Source organism: Morone saxatilis, unplaced genomic scaffold (genome assembly GCF_004916995.1).
Source record: "Morone saxatilis isolate NCDOM2014 unplaced genomic scaffold, NCSU_SB_2.0 Contig18, whole genome shotgun sequence".
Taxonomy (NCBI): domain Eukaryota; kingdom Metazoa; phylum Chordata; class Actinopteri; family Moronidae; genus Morone; species Morone saxatilis.
Genome location: NW_023339740.1, coordinates 11,286,480 through 11,303,595, shown reverse-complemented (window position 1 = coordinate 11,303,595; position 17,116 = coordinate 11,286,480). Strand labels below are relative to the sequence as shown.

Sequence of the window (17,116 nt, the reverse complement as noted above, 5' to 3'; positions counted from 1 at the left end):
ACACAAACACACAAACACACACCAACACACAGCTGTGGAACACATAGCAAATGATACAGGTGCAACATAATAAGAATCAGTGATTTAAATACAAAACACAGAAGCAGATATACATGTAAATACAGTTACAGAGCCTATAGATGGAGGCAGTTGTACTTATATGTAAGTGTCTCCCCCTGCAGGCTGAGGAGCGTCATGGCAACGTGGAAGAGCGCCTCAGACAGCTGGAGTCACAACTGGAGGAGAAGAACCAAGAGCTAGGAAGGGTGTGTGTGTGTGTGTGTGTGTGTGTGCGCACCAGCCCTGAAGGGTTTCTCTGACCTCTCACTATGATGTGTGTGTGTGTGTGGGCTGATGCTTCACATTAGTTGGATGCCTTGATTCTTGGCTCTGTGCTCCGTCATGCATACACGTACATACACAAGCACACAGAACAGACACACATATGGAGAGCTCTCCATTTTCCTAGTGCATTGTTGCATGAATTTGAACCAAATCCACATATATTGCTGCAAGCCCACCCCCCTGTCCCTCTACCCATAAGACTGATTGGCTGCTATCTTTAGACTCTGAATAATTCACGCAAGGCTAATTTTTCTCTCTCTCTGTGCAATCTCGTGACTATATTTAGTTAAAGGAGCCCTCTGAGGATGCAAATTTGTGTTTGTGTGTGTCTGTGTTAATTTCCTTTAATGAAATTACTGTAGAATACACACGAAGCACAGCATTTCCCATTTAAGAGAAGGCGTTTAACCCTTTCATCATCACGTAAATGACTGTAATTAAATCATTCTGACTGTGAGATCCATTGTTGGCCAAGAAGACCTATATCTGGCAGCTGGTGATCTCGAGCTAAATACACACTTCATCCTTTAATCCATGCAGAGATGCTTGATTAGCTGCATAAATACACCCAAATGGAGTCTGTGTCAAAGAGAAAATTGCTGATGATGTCATTCTCATTTGTCTGGTTCTTTCTCTGCTCATCAGGCTCGTCAGAGAGAGAAAATGAATGAAGAGCACAACAAACGCTTGTCTGACACCGTGGATCGTCTGCTCACTGAGTCCAATGAAAGACTGCAGCTCCATTTGAAAGAACGCATGGCTGCCCTGGAGGACAAGGCAAGGCCTGTGCACACACATTCATCTAAGTAGCAGCTCATATGGCTGTTGTTATTGCCTCACAGAACAAATGAATATACAGTAAAGCACATGTTCTACTTGGAACACAGATTTGTTTTGACATGGTTTCATGATTTTTTTGTCTAGAACTCCCTTATTCAGGACCTCGAGAATTGCCAGAAACAGCTTGAAGAATTCCACCACACGAGGGTCAGTAAGACTTAAATGAATCACCTAATCACTCAAAACTAGTGTCCTCACTTCCAACTTATATTCCCCCTTATTAGTAGTGCAATGTAATTAAGTAATGAATACACTTGGTGTGTGGTATTTCCATTTTATGGCACTTTATACTTTTACTCCATGTGACAGCTGTACTCAGTTGTTACTTTGCAAATGAAACAATACGTAAAAATAATGATGAATTGCTAAAATATTATAGGTTAAGTTATCCAACATTATACACGTTGAGCTTTTGACATTAGTTTTAACATTAAAAGTGCATACACCTTAAAGGAATAGTTTGACATTTTGGAAAGTATATGTATTTGCTTTCTTGCAGAAAGTAAGATGAGAAGATAAATACCAATCATATGTCTGTACACTAAACATGAAACATACAGCATAAAGCATTAATATAGCATAAAGCAGGAGACCTTCTATTGCATAATGACTCATTCATCTTTGATATTTATCTTGAAGTGCATTTTACTAATAATACTTTAAGACTTTGACTTTTTACTTGGCTTTTACTTGTTTTTTTCTTTTATTTGGAGTAATTTAATGGTATAGGTATTGCTTTTAAGTAAAACATCTTAATACATTGCTAATAATGCTACTCTCTCCCTCAGGAACGGCTGATTGGAGAGATTGAGAAGTTGAGAAATGAGATCGACCATTTGAAGCGCCGCAGTGGGGCGTTTGGAGATGGAACTCACCCTCGGTACACACAGACATACCTCCTCCTCCACACACGCTCTCCCTCTTACACACACCCTCTAACATAGCACGTTATTGATTGTAAGGTGTTTTGTGTATATAATCTCAGGTCTCACCTGGGTAGCTCCAGCGACCTTCGCTTCTCTGTGGTGGAGGGCCAAGATGGCCACTATAGCACAACTGTGATCAGGCGGGCACAGAAGGGCAGACTGTCAGCGCTACGGGACGACCCAAACAAGGTGCTGATAATGTCTTTATCGGGCCGAAACAACATGAGAGTTCCTCACATATACGCACACTGAGCAGGATGGCCAACTTGCAGATCACAAGATCATGAGTCAACTATTCTTCTAACCACATACAACTCCTTACCAGTGCTCTATCCAAGTTCATGTCTGCTTTGCTAATAAGAGTCAGTGCTTGGCTGATGTATGATGATCTTCATACCTAACTTACCATTCTCTACTAACCTCTCTGTCTCTCTGTCTCTCTTTCACCTGCTGCCATGGACATGCTGTCTGATGTAAGTTCCTTGTTCATCCATTTCTTCTCATAACTGGCCACATACTTTTTCCAAGTGTCATATTGTATTTTTAAATGTATGCATTTAATCAGAATTAATGTTGCACATTCTTTAGGAACATTTATTTATGATCAAAATCTGATCAATGCATGTTGTATTTAAAATGTGGTCTATGCCTACATACGTTAAAAGCTGTGTGTTTGTTGTATCCAGGTGTGTGCGGTGTTTGAACAGGACTACCCATCTCTGCGTGGGAGCGTCAGCCATCTCCTTGGCAGCGACATCGAGGGAGAGTCAGACCTGGATGATGACGTTAGCTCGGCCCTGCTTTCCCCCAGCGGCCAATCAGACGCTCAGACTCTCGCTCTCATGCTGCAGGAGCAGCTTGACGCTATCAACGAAGAGATAAGGTGCCAAATCACAACCACATTAGATTGCACCACATGACAGTTTCATGATCCCCATGGGGAAATTGGGTCAGTGCAGCAGCAAGAAACAGGATACAGATAAGAGGAGAACAAAGTACTAAAGATAATACAACAAATAATTACAAGAAAAAGGACTTTTGAAGATACTAAAGCAAATAATGGTGGTGCTGCTGCTTCATCTTGTTAAAGCAATGCATGTAGGCCTGTGGCCAGACAGGATGCACCAGAGCTGATTGTGGCATTAGATATAGAGATGATATAATTTTGATAAGACTCCTCACTCTTCAGTTCTTATTCTAGCTGGAAGAGGATGCTGTTTATTACAGTTTACAGTAAACAAGGTCCTCCTGTGACACCTCAGAATATGCTTCTGGTGAGGAGATGTAAAATAGATGCTGATTATGCTGCAGAGGAGCCAGACTCCCTCAAAGTAATAAAAATAATGTCCATATTATAAATGTCATTTTTATTTTCCAATATTTGCCAGGATCTTTGGATTTTTACATTTTTTATACAATATAAATAAATGGTGATTATTTCAAAGATTCATGCCATAATTCAAATCAAAAGTGATTTTATCTTTTTAACCCACATATGGACTATTTTGATATTATTATGGATAGAATTTTATTATCACAGAAATACAAGGTGTGTATTGTAAAGTAATGCATGTGAACTTAAGTATTCAAAGATAACAATGTATATGTGCATGTTTGTATGTTCACAGGATGATCCAGGTGGAAAGAGAGTCAGCAGACCTCCGCTCTGACGAGATCGAGTCCCGCGTGAACAGCGGCAGCATGGACGGACTCAACGTCACACTTCGACCCCGGGCCCTGCCCACCTCCGCCACTGCCCAGTCCCTGGCATCATCCTCCTCCCCGCCCACCAGTGGCCACTCCACACCTAAACACCACTCGCGCAACACCAGCCACCATCTAGGCATCATGACTCTGGTCAGAGAGCACACACGCTCTATCTGTAGAACACACACAAATAGCAGTTTGTTCATTGTGAAAAGCTGAATCTGTAATTTTGTGTTGTTTTGTTTGATAGCCAAGTGACTTGAGGAAACACCGTAGGAAAGTAGCAGTAAGTTTACAAACACAACAAAAATTTTATGGCTTTTTTTGTCCGACTGTGGCTTTTGTGACTGAGCTGAGCTGCTTTTATTACTCTTCCAGTCTCCAGTGGAAGTGGACAAAGCTACTATCAAGTGTGAGACATCGCCTCCCTCGTCCCCCCGTAGTTTAAGACTGGAAACCAATTTTGCCCAGTTCACAGGCAGTCTAGAGGATGGCAGAGGGTAAACACACACACAGTATAATAAATCAGCATCAGTACAGACTACCCTTCAGCTTTCTACTGACAAGTTTTGAATGATCCCTAATAATGTTGAAGACTATAATCATGAATTTTTTTCATACACACAAAAACAATTGTTTACCTTACTTATTCGTGGTTGACAATAATATATTATACTATAGATTCTGGTGTAACACAATTTACTCTGTTTTAACTGTTTGCAGCAAGCAGAAAAAAGGTATCAAGTCATCTATTGGTCGATTGTTTGGGAAGAAGGAGAAGGGGGGTCGAATGGAGCAGACTGTAGGCAGGGATGGACAGCCTCTACCGGCCTTATCCGGTACTAAATACTGTACCATACACCTACATTGATGCAAACTTTGTGAGATTGTTGGTGATTTAAAGAGATATAAATTAACACTGCTTTGCTGTATTTCAGACTTTGATATGGGCATCGGTGACACTATGACTCTGGGAAAACTGGGTACACAGGCTGAGAGGGACCGCAGGATGAAGAAAAAGTAAAAGCATCCAGTTTTCTCTGATGTTGTGTGTTTTTCCTCTCATTATATTAATATATTCACAAAGCCTTTTCTGTTGTAATTCTCACTTCCTTCGGCTTTCTTTGTCCATTTCTCTTTAGACACGAGCTTCTGGAAGATGCCAGAAAAAGAGGCCTGGCTTTTGCCCAGTGGGACGGCCCTACTGTTGTCTCCTGGCTTGAGGTACTCGCCTAATCGTCTTTAATATCTGCCAACCTTACTTTTTTACAAAACCTCCCTCTATCTTGCTGTCCTTATGTCAGGCTGCTACTACATCTAATATTAAAAAGAATACAATGACATCAAATACGAGACAGACCATTACAGCCTAATCTGCACTCCCTTCACTCTTGTATCTGACCTTTTATGGCGACAATGGTGGTGATGTTGAATATCTTGATGACTCTCACCAGCTGTGGGTGGGTATGCCGGCGTGGTATGTGGCAGCCTGTCGTGCCAACGTGAAGAGCGGAGCCATCATGTCAGCTCTGTCAGACACAGAGATCCAGCGGGAGATTGGCATCAGCAATCCTCTGCACCGACTCAAACTCCGCTTGGCCATCCAGGAGATGGTGTCCCTCACCAGCCCGTCTGCACCACTTACCTCCAGAACGGTAAAATAATACAACAAATACACCTTTATGACCACAAATACACGGCTGTCTTCATGCATGTTAACGTGCATACACAAATATTTAAATGAGCACATGAACCTACACACAAATTGAATCGAGGATTGTGAATATGAACCCTACACAAAATACTCAAAACTCTTCCACTATTGGGCTTTACCCTCACTCTGCACCCTGGGGTGATGACTCTTTTTTAGTTTTTTTGTTCTTCTGTTCAGACTGTTGACGACCAGACTTGTCCTTTTCTGCTGCCATAAATTGCATGAGGTTCTGTGGAAAAACCACACACAAATAGTCCCAGATATAGCTACAAGCTACCTGCCTGAAATACACTCCCTCCCTTGGCATCACTCAACACAATGTTTGTCTGTGTGTGTGTGTGTGTGTGTGTGTGTGTGTGTGTGTGTGTGTGCGCGCGTATGTCTTTGTCTGCGTCTGTGGGTGTGCGACGGGGTCGGTATGCGTGAAAATGTACACGAGTACATTCTTGGGTGTGTTTTTGTTTTTGGTGTGTGTGTGTGTGCATGTGTGTGTTTGGGTGTGTTTTCGTCCTCTGAGCAGTCCTCCGGAAATGTGTGGGTGACTCATGAAGAGATGGAGAACCTGGCTTCCTCCACTAAAGCGGTCAGTACCATCTGGGTGCTCCCCTCCCCTTTCCCCCCACCAAACTCTCTCACACTCACACTGTCCCCACCGCGACACACATATGTCATCTCCCTGAAGACCCCTTTAAATACTCACTACATCACGCATTTTTGTGCCTGTGCTGGTATTTGTATGTGGGTGTCGGATGTAACTGTTATAATCTGTGGTCATGTGGTCTGTGTCTACAGTTAACTGATTTGATTGAAAGGTAACTGTAGAGTAAGAGCTTTGCGCGTGTGTTTCTGAATGTGTGTCTTTGGTTACCCTCTGTCTCTCTAACCTTGTATACTGTCTCTACCATGCGGCCACTCAGGACAATGAGGAGGGCAGCTGGGCACAGGTAAGGTTGTTGATCTGCTAACATCTGTCCACACACACTCTGAAACTGTGCCCACGCTCTTCAATAACACAAACACACATACGTGTATTTGCGAAGAAGAAGGGTGCCAATAATTGTGAAAGAAACACAGCAGCAAAGGGGGGGACACGATATATTTAGCAGAAAATAGAGTAACTGGGACATTGTTTCTGAAAATACATGTAGCTTTTGCTGAGTTTATCAAATGTAATTTTTTTTTTATTGATTTGAGCACCACAAACTAATTCTGTTAATTTTACTGGAGTGTCAACACTAAGTTCAGATAAAACTAAAACTAACTGGTTAAACACTCTTTTTGTAATTTGGTGAACCGATCCTTTAATAAACAATAATGATTTTGTTGATGCATTTGTGGCACATAGTCATGGTTCACCCACTCTCTTCATCTACCTGATTACAACTCTTTTCAGGACTCTGTGAGTGTGTACAGACTGTGCTCGATAGACCCTTTTCAAGGAAGACATTTTGACTTGTCAAAGCAGGAAAATTAAAGATGTAACTAATAACGCTAACAATGTTTCCATTCCATTAAGTGTCCTAGTAAACTATGCCAGTGAGGGAGCATGCACAATACCAGAACCCTGGAACTGACTCACCTATATGGAATATAGCCATCAGTAATGTTATTAATTCCTACCTGTATTTTTCCTGCTTTGACAAGTCAAAGTGTCTGCTTTGAAAAGACATGTGAACATGTACAGTATATAATCCTGAAACAGAGAGCAGTATCTTTCTTTTTCTGTTGAACAAATTAGTAACATTATGTCCTCCTCTCCCTGTAGACTCTGGCATATGGTGACATGAATCACGAGTGGATAGGGAACGAATGGCTGCCCAGCCTCGGCCTGCCTCAGTACCGCTCCTACTTCATGGAGTGTCTGGTGGACGCACGCATGCTGGACCACCTGACCAAGAAGGATCTGAGGAGCCACCTCAAGATGGTGGACAGCTTCCATAGGTCTGTAGCAGGGCGATTAGCTTAGCTGCTGTTTGATCAGCCTCCCCTTAACTGGATAAATTAGCAATGGACATGAGAAGGCTAATGATGCATTTGTGCTTTTCACTATGTGTGTATGTGAGCTTGTTTGCTCTGTCATGTTTGTGTGTGTGCATGTGTGTTTACCAGGGCTAGTCTGCAGTATGGGATTATGTGCTTGAAGAGACTCAATTATGACAGGAAAGACCTGGAGCGCCGGAGAGAGGACAGCCAACACGACATGAAAGGTACACTTCACACACACCCTGATACACACAGTGACAAATAAGCACGCGCACACACGTTCAAACACTAGTTAACAAGCTTGCACATGTCCAGTCTCATCAGGCCAGAGTACCACCTAGTGGTTTTGCCTGATATTGTCAATTTGGCCTGAGCATAGAAACAGCTGCACCTTAGACTGTCAAAAAGCCAACTGAAGCAGGCCTGCAATCTTATGATCCAGAGCCCCACATACCGAGAGTATGTATCCACACACACACACACACACACGCACACACACACACACACACTTAGATCCAGCCAGTCCTTTCGCCCTTTTGACCTTGAGTTCTGCACATGAACTTGACTCAGCTGTCATGGCAAATCACAATCCTGCCCTGTTTATACACACACACACACACACACCGCCTGTTCCAACTTGGAAAGCTGGCTGACAGCTGTGCTTTAAATGAACAAAGGGAGTGTGCCAGTGAGTTGACACTATGTGGACATGCACATTATCTCTTTATCTTTCTTTCTCCTTCTAGCTCTCTTACTCGAATTCAAGTTGCTCCTATTTGGCTGGTAACGATATGTGCTGACAGTCTGTATAACACTGTGTTACAGTACCATGAATCTGAGCCACTCTCTTTTACTTCAGATGTGTTGGTGTGGACCAATGAGCAGGTAATTCACTGGGTCCTGTCCGTTGGTTTGAGGGAGTATAGCGGCAACCTGTTGGAGAGCGGTGTCCACGGAGCGCTCATCGCACTGGACGAGACCTTTGACTACAGCAGCCTAGCGCTCATCCTGCAGATCCCTATGCAGAACACACAGGTGGTTATAGAGGAAAACACAACTGTTTACACTCAGTATGCAATGACTGAACTGATTTGAAGAGAGGAAGATATCAAGTGATGTATGATCTGATTTTTAAGGGATGTTTGGTCCATTTTGAGGCCAGTCTTAATGAATTATAGAATACTGACTTAAAACCCTAAATTTGTATCAACACAATCTGTTTTATTTTGCATCATAATATCCTACACGTTCAGCACTTTCTTTCCGTAATGTAAGTTCATGGCAGGCTTTTTGGCCTTTCTGCAACCAGTCAATCTTCCAACAGTCACAGTTGTTGAGGTTTTTATGAGATTGGTTGATTAATTTTTTATGACGCAGTGGTTAGTGTGTAGTCAGCATATCTTTCTACTGCTGGCTACGTGGTGCCAACATCTACTCCTGCTTCAGATTCTGTATCAGTTGTTGTCTGATCAAATAGGCTCTGTTGTTCTCACTTAGAATTCACTTAAAAGAATATCCTGGCTACAGTATTTGGTACAGATTACTTGCCCACAGTTTCATGTTCACATGAGGAAAAAATCAAGAAGGTTACACTTATTTATCCTAGGATTTTTTTTTTCATTTTACGGATATTTCCAAAGCTTTCATTGGCATTTTGCCATCAGCACCTGATAATTTCTGACCTTGGTTAGTTAACCCACAGCGTCACTGTGTCCCCTGCTGACAGAGGTTGTGTGTGTGTTTTTCAGGCACGGCAGGTTCTGGAGAGGGAGTTCAACAACCTGTTAGCCTTGGGGACTGACCGCCGACTAGAGGAGGTGACCTCTCAAGCTGCTGCTTTGATCAAATACTATATTATTGAAAAAGGGCCAATTGTCTGACCTCGCTTTTCTCTCTGTCCCCGTAGAGTGGGGATGACAAGTCTTTTCGACGCTCTCCATCATGGCGCAAGAGGTTTCGGGCACGTGAGGGAGGGGCAGGGCTGGGCATGATGGCAGGCTCCATGGAAACACTGCCTGCCGGCTTCCGCATGCCCTCCATGTCCATGCCGCCATCTGTGAATTTGATGCCCAAGAAACAGCTCCAGCCTGAAGGTGTGTTACAATACTAACCCAACCTCTTCTACCTTATCCTATGTATTTTTCTGTGTATCTATGTGCTACTTTCTGCTTGTCCTGACTGACTAACTGCATGCTGTTTCCTCTTTGTTCTGCTGCGCCCAAACCCCTTTGTGCCTATGTCCTCTCAAGCTCCTCCCCCGGCGCCCCCGAGACTCGACCCCTCGGCCGTGCGGACCTATTCATGCTAACTTCTCTCTGCTTACTAACAGGAGCGCTAATGCTAACAGGTAAGCTAACAAAACACTACCTGAAACTGCTAAACTTACAGGTAAGTGCGCTTTTAACCAGCATTGCCCAGCTGTGTGGCATGAGGAAGGAATGTGGCACTAACTTTACAGTACAAGGCTAATTTACTGGAAACGCTGATATGTGTATCTGAATTCATTCACTATTAGTCTGCTGGAAGTAACATTTTTACCATAACAACTTCATAACAACTTCATATGATAATGGGTCAATTTTACATTTTGAGCAAAAAATAATAATCATGTTGGCCATCTACGGCCACCGTAGTTTCTCCTACACACTGCACAGTCTGTTCTCATTCCCAAGTCGTCAGATACAGGTGCAAGAAGTGTTCAGTTAGTTGTGATCTATAATTTCACCACTAAGTGCCACTAAATCCTACACACTGTCTATAAATCCACAAAAGAAAATAGTCCCTAATAAATGCACTACTATTACTCCTGTTCGAGTAATGTTTGCTGAAAACTAGCTGTTTTAAGAAATTATTTACCATTTTCTGGAATATTTCTCGGAATGATTAATAATCATTACATTAGAGTTTTGTATGACGATAATTATATTACAGATTTCTTGCTCTGTCCAAGTTTTTGATTGATTTATTCAACTATTAGCTAACAAGTTGTTACATGGTTTATAATGTTTCAGTGTGTCATCCAACCATTCTTCCACCCTTAAAAAAGTAATATTGATTTTATTTTTTTCATGTGCTATGAGAATTATTAATTATTAAATTATATTTTATTGATTTTAATTATTGATTTTTTAGCATTTATGGATGTTCACCAATTTCATGCCATGTCATTAATATATCTGTATATAGCTTGTCTTGTACATGTCAAGTAAAACCAAGTAGCAGACATTAATCCAGTCTTTCTCTTACTTCTTTCCTCACTTTCTTCACCTTTTTTCTCTCTTTCAGTGCATTCTCATTACCTATACGGACACATGCTTGCGGCCTTTTGAGAGTGATATGCCAAATCTGGAGAGGGAGTCTTGGGTGCCACTGATAGGGGGTCTTCACCCCTTTGTTGCCCAGCCTCACCTCCCACCTTTCACCTCTCACCTCTCCTTCGGACACGTGCAATACAGAGGCCAACTCTGACCTTTGAACTCTGAGAGTGCTCATTGGCTGCGCTCGCTGCTGTAAAGGAGACTCATCCCTGTCTCTCCCAGTTTACCCCAGTGCTCCCAGTAGCCTTGTTGTTGTGGTGTTGTGCTCCTGCTCCCCTGGTCTCAGCTGTGGGTTCTTGTCCTGGTTCTAATCTCTCAACATGGCTAAGTCCAAACCAATCTTTCTGTGTCATCCCGTCCTAGGCAACATGAAAGTGTGTTAGTGTAAAAAAGATTTAAAGGGATGTTGACAAGTCATTGATTTGGACTTGGGAATGATGAATACTTGTATAAATGGCAGATCCCACTGCACATTGACCCTCTACCGGTTATGCAAGGTATTACTCATTTATCGTCTCTGTACATAAAATGGATGACTTATGTTTTTTATAGAAATATTATATATATATATATATATATATTGGAAATATATATGGAAAATAATATATCATTGCTGTATGAAACCCAATGCCCTGTATTCGATAGTGACTGTTCTCTCTCTCTATCTCTTTCTTTCTCTTTCTCTCTGTGTCGGACCTTTGTGTGTCTTTTGCTGTATGCTGTAAGTGTGTGAATCGTTAGTGGGAGGGTCTCACTAAGGAGGGGATGTGTTTTTACAAGGACTCTTCACAGGTTCATGGGTCCAATTTCAGACTTCTCTCTTTGCCTCTTCTCCTGTTCTTTCCTTTTTCTTCCTCCTCTTTTGACACTATGTAGCTGTTACCTCTCCTCTCTTTGCCTCTCTCGCCTTCAGTATGACACTATGTAGCCTAGAATAGAGAGAATCCTTTAATATAAAGAGTGTGTGTGTGTGTGTGTGTGTGTGCGTGCATGTGTGTGTGTATGAGTGAGCAAATGAGTTTCTCTGCTCAAGACTTGTTGAGAGGTTGTGTGTGAAAGGCCGACCCCAGCCATGTGACCATGACGTTTCTCTGTGGATGGATAGTGTGATCACTGTAGCTCCTCTCTGTTGATTCCTTACTTTCTCTCAAATCAAACTGTAAACTGCTGCTCAACATCAGCCAATGATATAGACATAAAACTGCTCTAAGTGACGGACTCGTCTAATCCTGTTCTGTCGCCTCCCATTTAGTTGCCATGGAGACGTGCCACTGAGCAGTCAGTACTCTTGGCTGGACAACTCCTCATCCAGTGAGAACACAGCATATGAACCTGTGAAGTACTGGATGGGTGTACAATATTTTGGTTTATTTTTTTTTAAATTATTTTACAGTTTTTCCAAGGTGTCTAAAAGGTGTAATGTGCTATGTGGCAGCTATGAGTACTGTGTCTTTATTCCAGGTGTGAAACAATGCTGACAAATCAAGATTTTATTATTTGGCTATTTAAAAAAGTGAACTGTATTTATGACACTATATAGACATGAGTAAAGCTGTTTTTTAAAGATTTGGATGTTGTGTTCCTTTTGGGGTTATTGCAATCAGAGTATATCATTGGTGGTTAAGAACTGTGACAAAAATTATATTGAAAATGGTCTTTATTGCAAGAATTGGACAGAAAATATTACTTTTCTGAACATCTACAAATACACGACAATCTTAGTTATAAAAGTCAAAAATAAGTTAGCAAAAAATAAAAAATAAAATGGCAAAACCACTCTGTAGAAAAAGGGAACGTATTTACATCACTAGCATTCATAACCAGTTTAAATTAAGCAGATCTTGGTCAAAACTGCCATGGTACATATTGGCCCCACAAATAAACTCATGTTTTTTAAGCATAAAAACACACACAAAAAGAATGAAAGAAGGTCAGGGAAAGGTATCGAAAAGAGGAAAACTTAAATTAAGTAAGGAGAAAACCAGGCTTTATCATTCCTCTGTGGCTCTATCAGAGTCTAAAAGAGATTCACTTTAGTAACTAGTTGGGTTCATGCAGCAAAGTCCTTGAATCTCTAGTTAGGCTAAGCTCCTGTGGCTCTGACAGACAGGTCTGGACCACGGGATAAGGCAGGGAATAAAGGGAATAAGGCCTCATTGTGAACAGGAGGAATTCAGTTTGGCTAGCAGACCCATTGATCAGCAGAGTTACAATTCAAATAAATCACTGCTTTTCAGTTTTAGCATAAGACACTCAGATCAGTAGAGCTGAAAAACTATTTGAATTGGAATTTAGGGCCAGTTGTCAGCCTTCTTTGCCAATATTGTCATTTTCACTTTTTGTCTGTGGCTCTTTGTGTACCTAATGGGTCCGCTGTACGGAGGGTCTATTTGGGAATGTCCATTGGAAAGGCCACAGCTCCGTCTGCTGCAGTGATGCTGTCCACGATGGAGGTCAGGGCACGCATGTTCCCCTGCTCTGGAGAGTCAGCAGCACTCAGGAGATCTGGAAAGAAACCCAGTCACACACAGTATCTGAGTAAGGGGGCACTGCTATGTTTGTGCTGTCTAATGAAACTGTGTGTGAACTGTACTCACCCTCGCTGCTGTAGCTCTGTGTGCATTGCTCGGGAGTGCTGCTCCACTCTGGGCTACTGCAGCAGGTGCTGCCCGAACTGGGCTCGCTTGACGACGACACCTGTTACCATGGAGATGCACACACAGGAGTTGCTGTCAGTCACTCCGTGTTATGACACGGCACACCCCGCCCCACACAGAAACACTACAGTGCTGTGTAATACCAAACACACACACACACACACACCACCAGTTCATCTTGTGACCCCTCAGTGGCAAATGTTTGCGATGAGCACTATCTCAACAAGAGAATCGAGACTTGTCCATCAGAAAATACAGTTGAATACAAAAGAGATCTTGTAACAAACCATTTAACAGAGACGTTAGATTGTGGCCACTCTGAATAAGTCTGTTTTAGCTTATATCTCTGCACCTGTCTCATCAGTTTGTTATTTTCGTCTCTCTGAGCCTTTAATTATGTAAAAGCTTTCTATATTCTCACACTGAAAACTGGATTATATTCTTAAAAACCTCTTTGAATAATTGCAATACAATGACAAATGTATCTGTTCGTTCAATGCCTTGATGGATACCTCAACTTATCTCCCCAACTGAAACCTGAAAATGTATCATTTCTGAAGCAGGCTTTAGGGTGTATCAGTTTGTCAAAGCCACACATTTTCAAGATCATTTTTACTTTGACCATTTCATGCCTATCTAGTGTCCCTCTTTCTCTATTTTACCTTTCATCTTTGTCTTAACATCTTCTGCCTCTATCCAACTAGTGCATTACATCTTTTCCCAGTCTGTTCTTTCTGTTTGCCTTTAGGCTCTGTCCTCAGTGTTAGATATGTGACCTTCTGCTTCTAATCAGCCCTCCTCTTTCCTACTCACTCTGGGTTGGGTCGCGCTGGGTCGGTAGTGCAGTCCCTGCTGTCCCGTCTCAGTGTCCTGCTGGTTGAGGGAAGACACCAGGGCCTGCAGCCTTTCGATATACTGGATGGCACTCCGCAAGATCTCCACCTTGGGCAGCCTCTGGTTTGGGTTCATCAGAGTGCTTCTCTTCAGAGCATCAAAGGCCTCGTTCACCTTCTTCAGGCGCCTCTTCTCTCTCATTGTGGCCGCTCTCCGACGGTCCATGGTAACCGTCTTCCTTTTGCACAGCTTACAGGCCCAGGGCAGGCACTGTCCCGGGCAGTGGGGTTCAGAGTGAGGTGACAGGCTGGACGGAGAGGCTTTGTCCTCTGTACCTGTCACCCCGACTCCAACACCCCCTGACAGATTCCCACACAAGCCCATCATGGAGTTCCTATCCTGGTAGGCGCCTTGGTCATACGCCCCAGGCAGACGAGAGGGGAAGTAGCTGTCCCCTCCCTCGTAGAAGCGCTGGTCAGGGAAGAAATAAGGGTTGGTCTCGAAAAGCTCCATACTGGACAACGCTGTGGTCTGAAAAGGGACAAAGATTCCTGCTTCCCCAGGAACTGCTCTATTGTAAGTGGTCTTCGGTCCTGCGCCTGAAGCGTGTGTGTCGGAGTGTAGGTGTGTGTGGCTGTCTTGCCTGGGTTTGTGATGAGTGGAAGACGTGTGGAGAACAACTGGTGTGGAGCAACTGTAGGCTGGCATTTAAACCCCTCTGCCTGCTGCAGGATCACAGGGTTAAATTTAGCACGAGCCCCCAGAAACCTGACACGACGTTTAGCTGTTGCTGCACATCTACACTTCACATCTCTGTTGGGCCCTGCTCTCTAGGGCTTTATGGCCCATTTGTGTGTGCGTGTACGTGCCCTTGTGTGGGTCCATGTGCTCGTGCGTGTTTTAAGAGGCCAGGATATGATCAAGTTGCTGTGGAAATGGGAGAGATAACCTCGGATCAAAGATGTCCGTCTTAATGAGCTAATCCCAGACTCGCGTCTCCCTCCATGACACCATACGTGAAGTCCCCTGCCATGGTGGCTGGAGGAGGGGCACGGGCAATAGGGACAGTCTGGAAACAGCTGTCACTTCTGCTAGGAGCCAATGATATGCAATGACAAGAAGTTGTTTGGCAATAAGTTCTAGATGGAAATGATGAGATTGTTGTTTACCTTAAACTGGGTCACAGGTTAACATTTGTAAACTGTCGTGACTGAAGGTCCAGAATGATAAACTTAGTCGTTACTAAATATAACAGCTCAGGTGACATAAAAGCTCGTGCCATTGTTGGGTCTTGGTTTTATGTAACCACATTCATATCTACTGACTTTCCTTCCTAGATGATTGCACAGTGTGATGCAAGTGACCTTGTGAGCTAAACTGGACTCAGTCAGACAGGCCTGTGCAGGAATGGACAGAGTATAGTACAGTAAGTTGAGAACGAAGTTGACACTGGCTCCTGTTACTCTCAGAAATCAAGGGACAATAATCAGAAGACCACGCAGAGGTATGGCCTTCGTTGTCCTGACCTCTTCTAGTCAGTCATAGTGTTAGCCTAGCCAGTGGGTGTTAATCCTTCCAGGACATGTTTCACCTCATAGCGCACCAGCTAATTCAGACTGGCTTCCACAAGCATGGACAAACAGCCAAAACACACACTTCTGTCAGCAGAGAAGTGGCCTGGAATGACAGGCATAGTGTGAAATGTGTCACATCCTTGTGTATCCTATATCAGTACCGTAGGTTTATAACAGTGACACATACAGTATATCTGGCAGGAAATGTTTGCTGGAGACAGGGTGATTCCTCTGATTTGTGGACACACTATATAATATACATGCTTTTGTCTGGAGCATACCACTGCCAATTACACATCAAATGTCCTTTCTCTTTTTCTGAATGTCTTTACTTTCATCTTTCTAACAGAGACTAAAAAATGATTTAAAAAAAACCCATCTTCTTAAAAAATTGCACCATAACATAACATTGTAGGTTAATATTCACACAATAATTTTTCACAGGCTATATCATACCATATAATATATCATTTTGATTTCAAATCAATATTAAATCATAAAAAACTAACTGTAAAAATACATATAAAACTTGTCATTGATAAAATAAATGAAAACCTGCTTTTAATTTTTCTATTTATCATTCGATAGCTAATTTCCAACATTTCGAATCCTCTTCAACTTTTCTCATGCTTATAGAAATCATTGATGAATAGTCCAGAGAAGAATTGAAAGGACTGTGTGGCTAGCTTACCCAATATAGCTGGCTACAGCTTTTGTCATATTGCAAATAATGTACTGTACACAGCTGTAGCGTCACTGAACTGTCATTACAGTAGCTAAAACATTTGAGCAACAATGTTTTTGATTAAAGCAATGATATTTAAAATGTAATGGTAGTATTAGAACATAAATTTAAGTATGTAGGTGTAAGGACAATAGGAAGAGTGCCATTTTCCAATTATGCCATGTGATAGTGTACAGTAGAGCACAGTGCAGTTTTTTTTCTTCAGTTCTTTGTAAGACAAACTTCCATTCCTCTGAGTAATGAGACCTTCTCACTGTTGCAGGCTGATAATTTACTGATATGATGAGCATCTTGGGCTGTTTAAATAGAAATGCCTTTTAGAGAGCTCTCACATCTTAATGGGACTCTTAATTAGTACTTTATTAATGGTAGGCACACTGGAAGCCTAAATATAAGTAAAAACACAAAAAGTGCTAACAAGCAAGACGTACGTTGTCTGCTATATTAGAGTCATCAAGCTGCAGGCTGTTTGCA

At 42.4% G+C, this 17,116-nt stretch overlaps 2 protein-coding genes across 2 annotated transcripts in view; one reads left to right on the top strand and one right to left on the bottom strand.

Moving 5' to 3' along the window:
- ppfia4 (PTPRF interacting protein alpha 4) overlaps nt 1-12,357 on the top strand; it is a 52,238-nt gene extending 39,881 nt beyond the window's left edge. The window contains exons 10-30 of the mRNA XM_035662860.1: nt 183-266; nt 991-1,122; nt 1,270-1,332; nt 1,974-2,065; nt 2,171-2,300; nt 2,819-2,994; nt 3,740-3,968; nt 4,069-4,104; nt 4,197-4,318; nt 4,542-4,657; nt 4,757-4,838; nt 4,961-5,042; nt 5,273-5,473; nt 6,053-6,115; nt 6,450-6,476; nt 7,298-7,473; nt 7,642-7,739; nt 8,375-8,550; nt 9,264-9,332; nt 9,422-9,608; nt 10,801-12,357. Coding sequence (XP_035518753.1) covers nt 183-266; nt 991-1,122; nt 1,270-1,332; nt 1,974-2,065; nt 2,171-2,300; nt 2,819-2,994; nt 3,740-3,968; nt 4,069-4,104; nt 4,197-4,318; nt 4,542-4,657; nt 4,757-4,838; nt 4,961-5,042; nt 5,273-5,473; nt 6,053-6,115; nt 6,450-6,476; nt 7,298-7,473; nt 7,642-7,739; nt 8,375-8,550; nt 9,264-9,332; nt 9,422-9,608; nt 10,801-10,844 — 2,385 coding nt within the window. The 3' untranslated portion in view covers nt 10,845-12,357. The remainder of the gene's footprint in view (nt 1-182; nt 267-990; nt 1,123-1,269; nt 1,333-1,973; nt 2,066-2,170; nt 2,301-2,818; nt 2,995-3,739; nt 3,969-4,068; nt 4,105-4,196; nt 4,319-4,541; nt 4,658-4,756; nt 4,839-4,960; nt 5,043-5,272; nt 5,474-6,052; nt 6,116-6,449; nt 6,477-7,297; nt 7,474-7,641; nt 7,740-8,374; nt 8,551-9,263; nt 9,333-9,421; nt 9,609-10,800) is intronic.
- Nucleotides 12,358-12,471: 114 nt separating this feature from the next.
- Nucleotides 12,472-15,008, bottom strand: myog (myogenin). Its single transcript, XM_035662276.1, has 3 exons — nt 14,303-15,008; nt 13,430-13,529; nt 12,472-13,337 (listed from the first exon to the last, which is right to left on the bottom strand). The coding sequence occupies exons 1-3, from the start codon at nt 14,834-14,836 to the stop codon at nt 13,219-13,221; spliced, it is 753 nt and encodes a 250-aa protein (XP_035518169.1). The 5' UTR covers nt 14,837-15,008; the 3' UTR covers nt 12,472-13,218.
- Nucleotides 15,009-17,116: the final 2,108 nt, after the last annotated feature.

Bases quoted from the DNA above. Each gene is read 5' to 3' on its own strand.
- myog (XM_035662276.1), bottom strand. From the start codon at position 14,836: ATGGAGCTTTTCGAGACCAACCCTTATTTCTTCCCTGACCAGCGCTTC. The intron at 13,530-14,302 runs GTGAGTAGGAAA...CCATGGTAACAG, and splicing joins CCAGCGCGACCCAACCCAGA to GTGTCGTCGTCAAGCGAGCC. The intron at 13,338-13,429 runs GTGAGTACAGTT...GTTTCTTTCCAG, and splicing joins ACAGAGCTACAGCAGCGAGG to ATCTCCTGAGTGCTGCTGAC.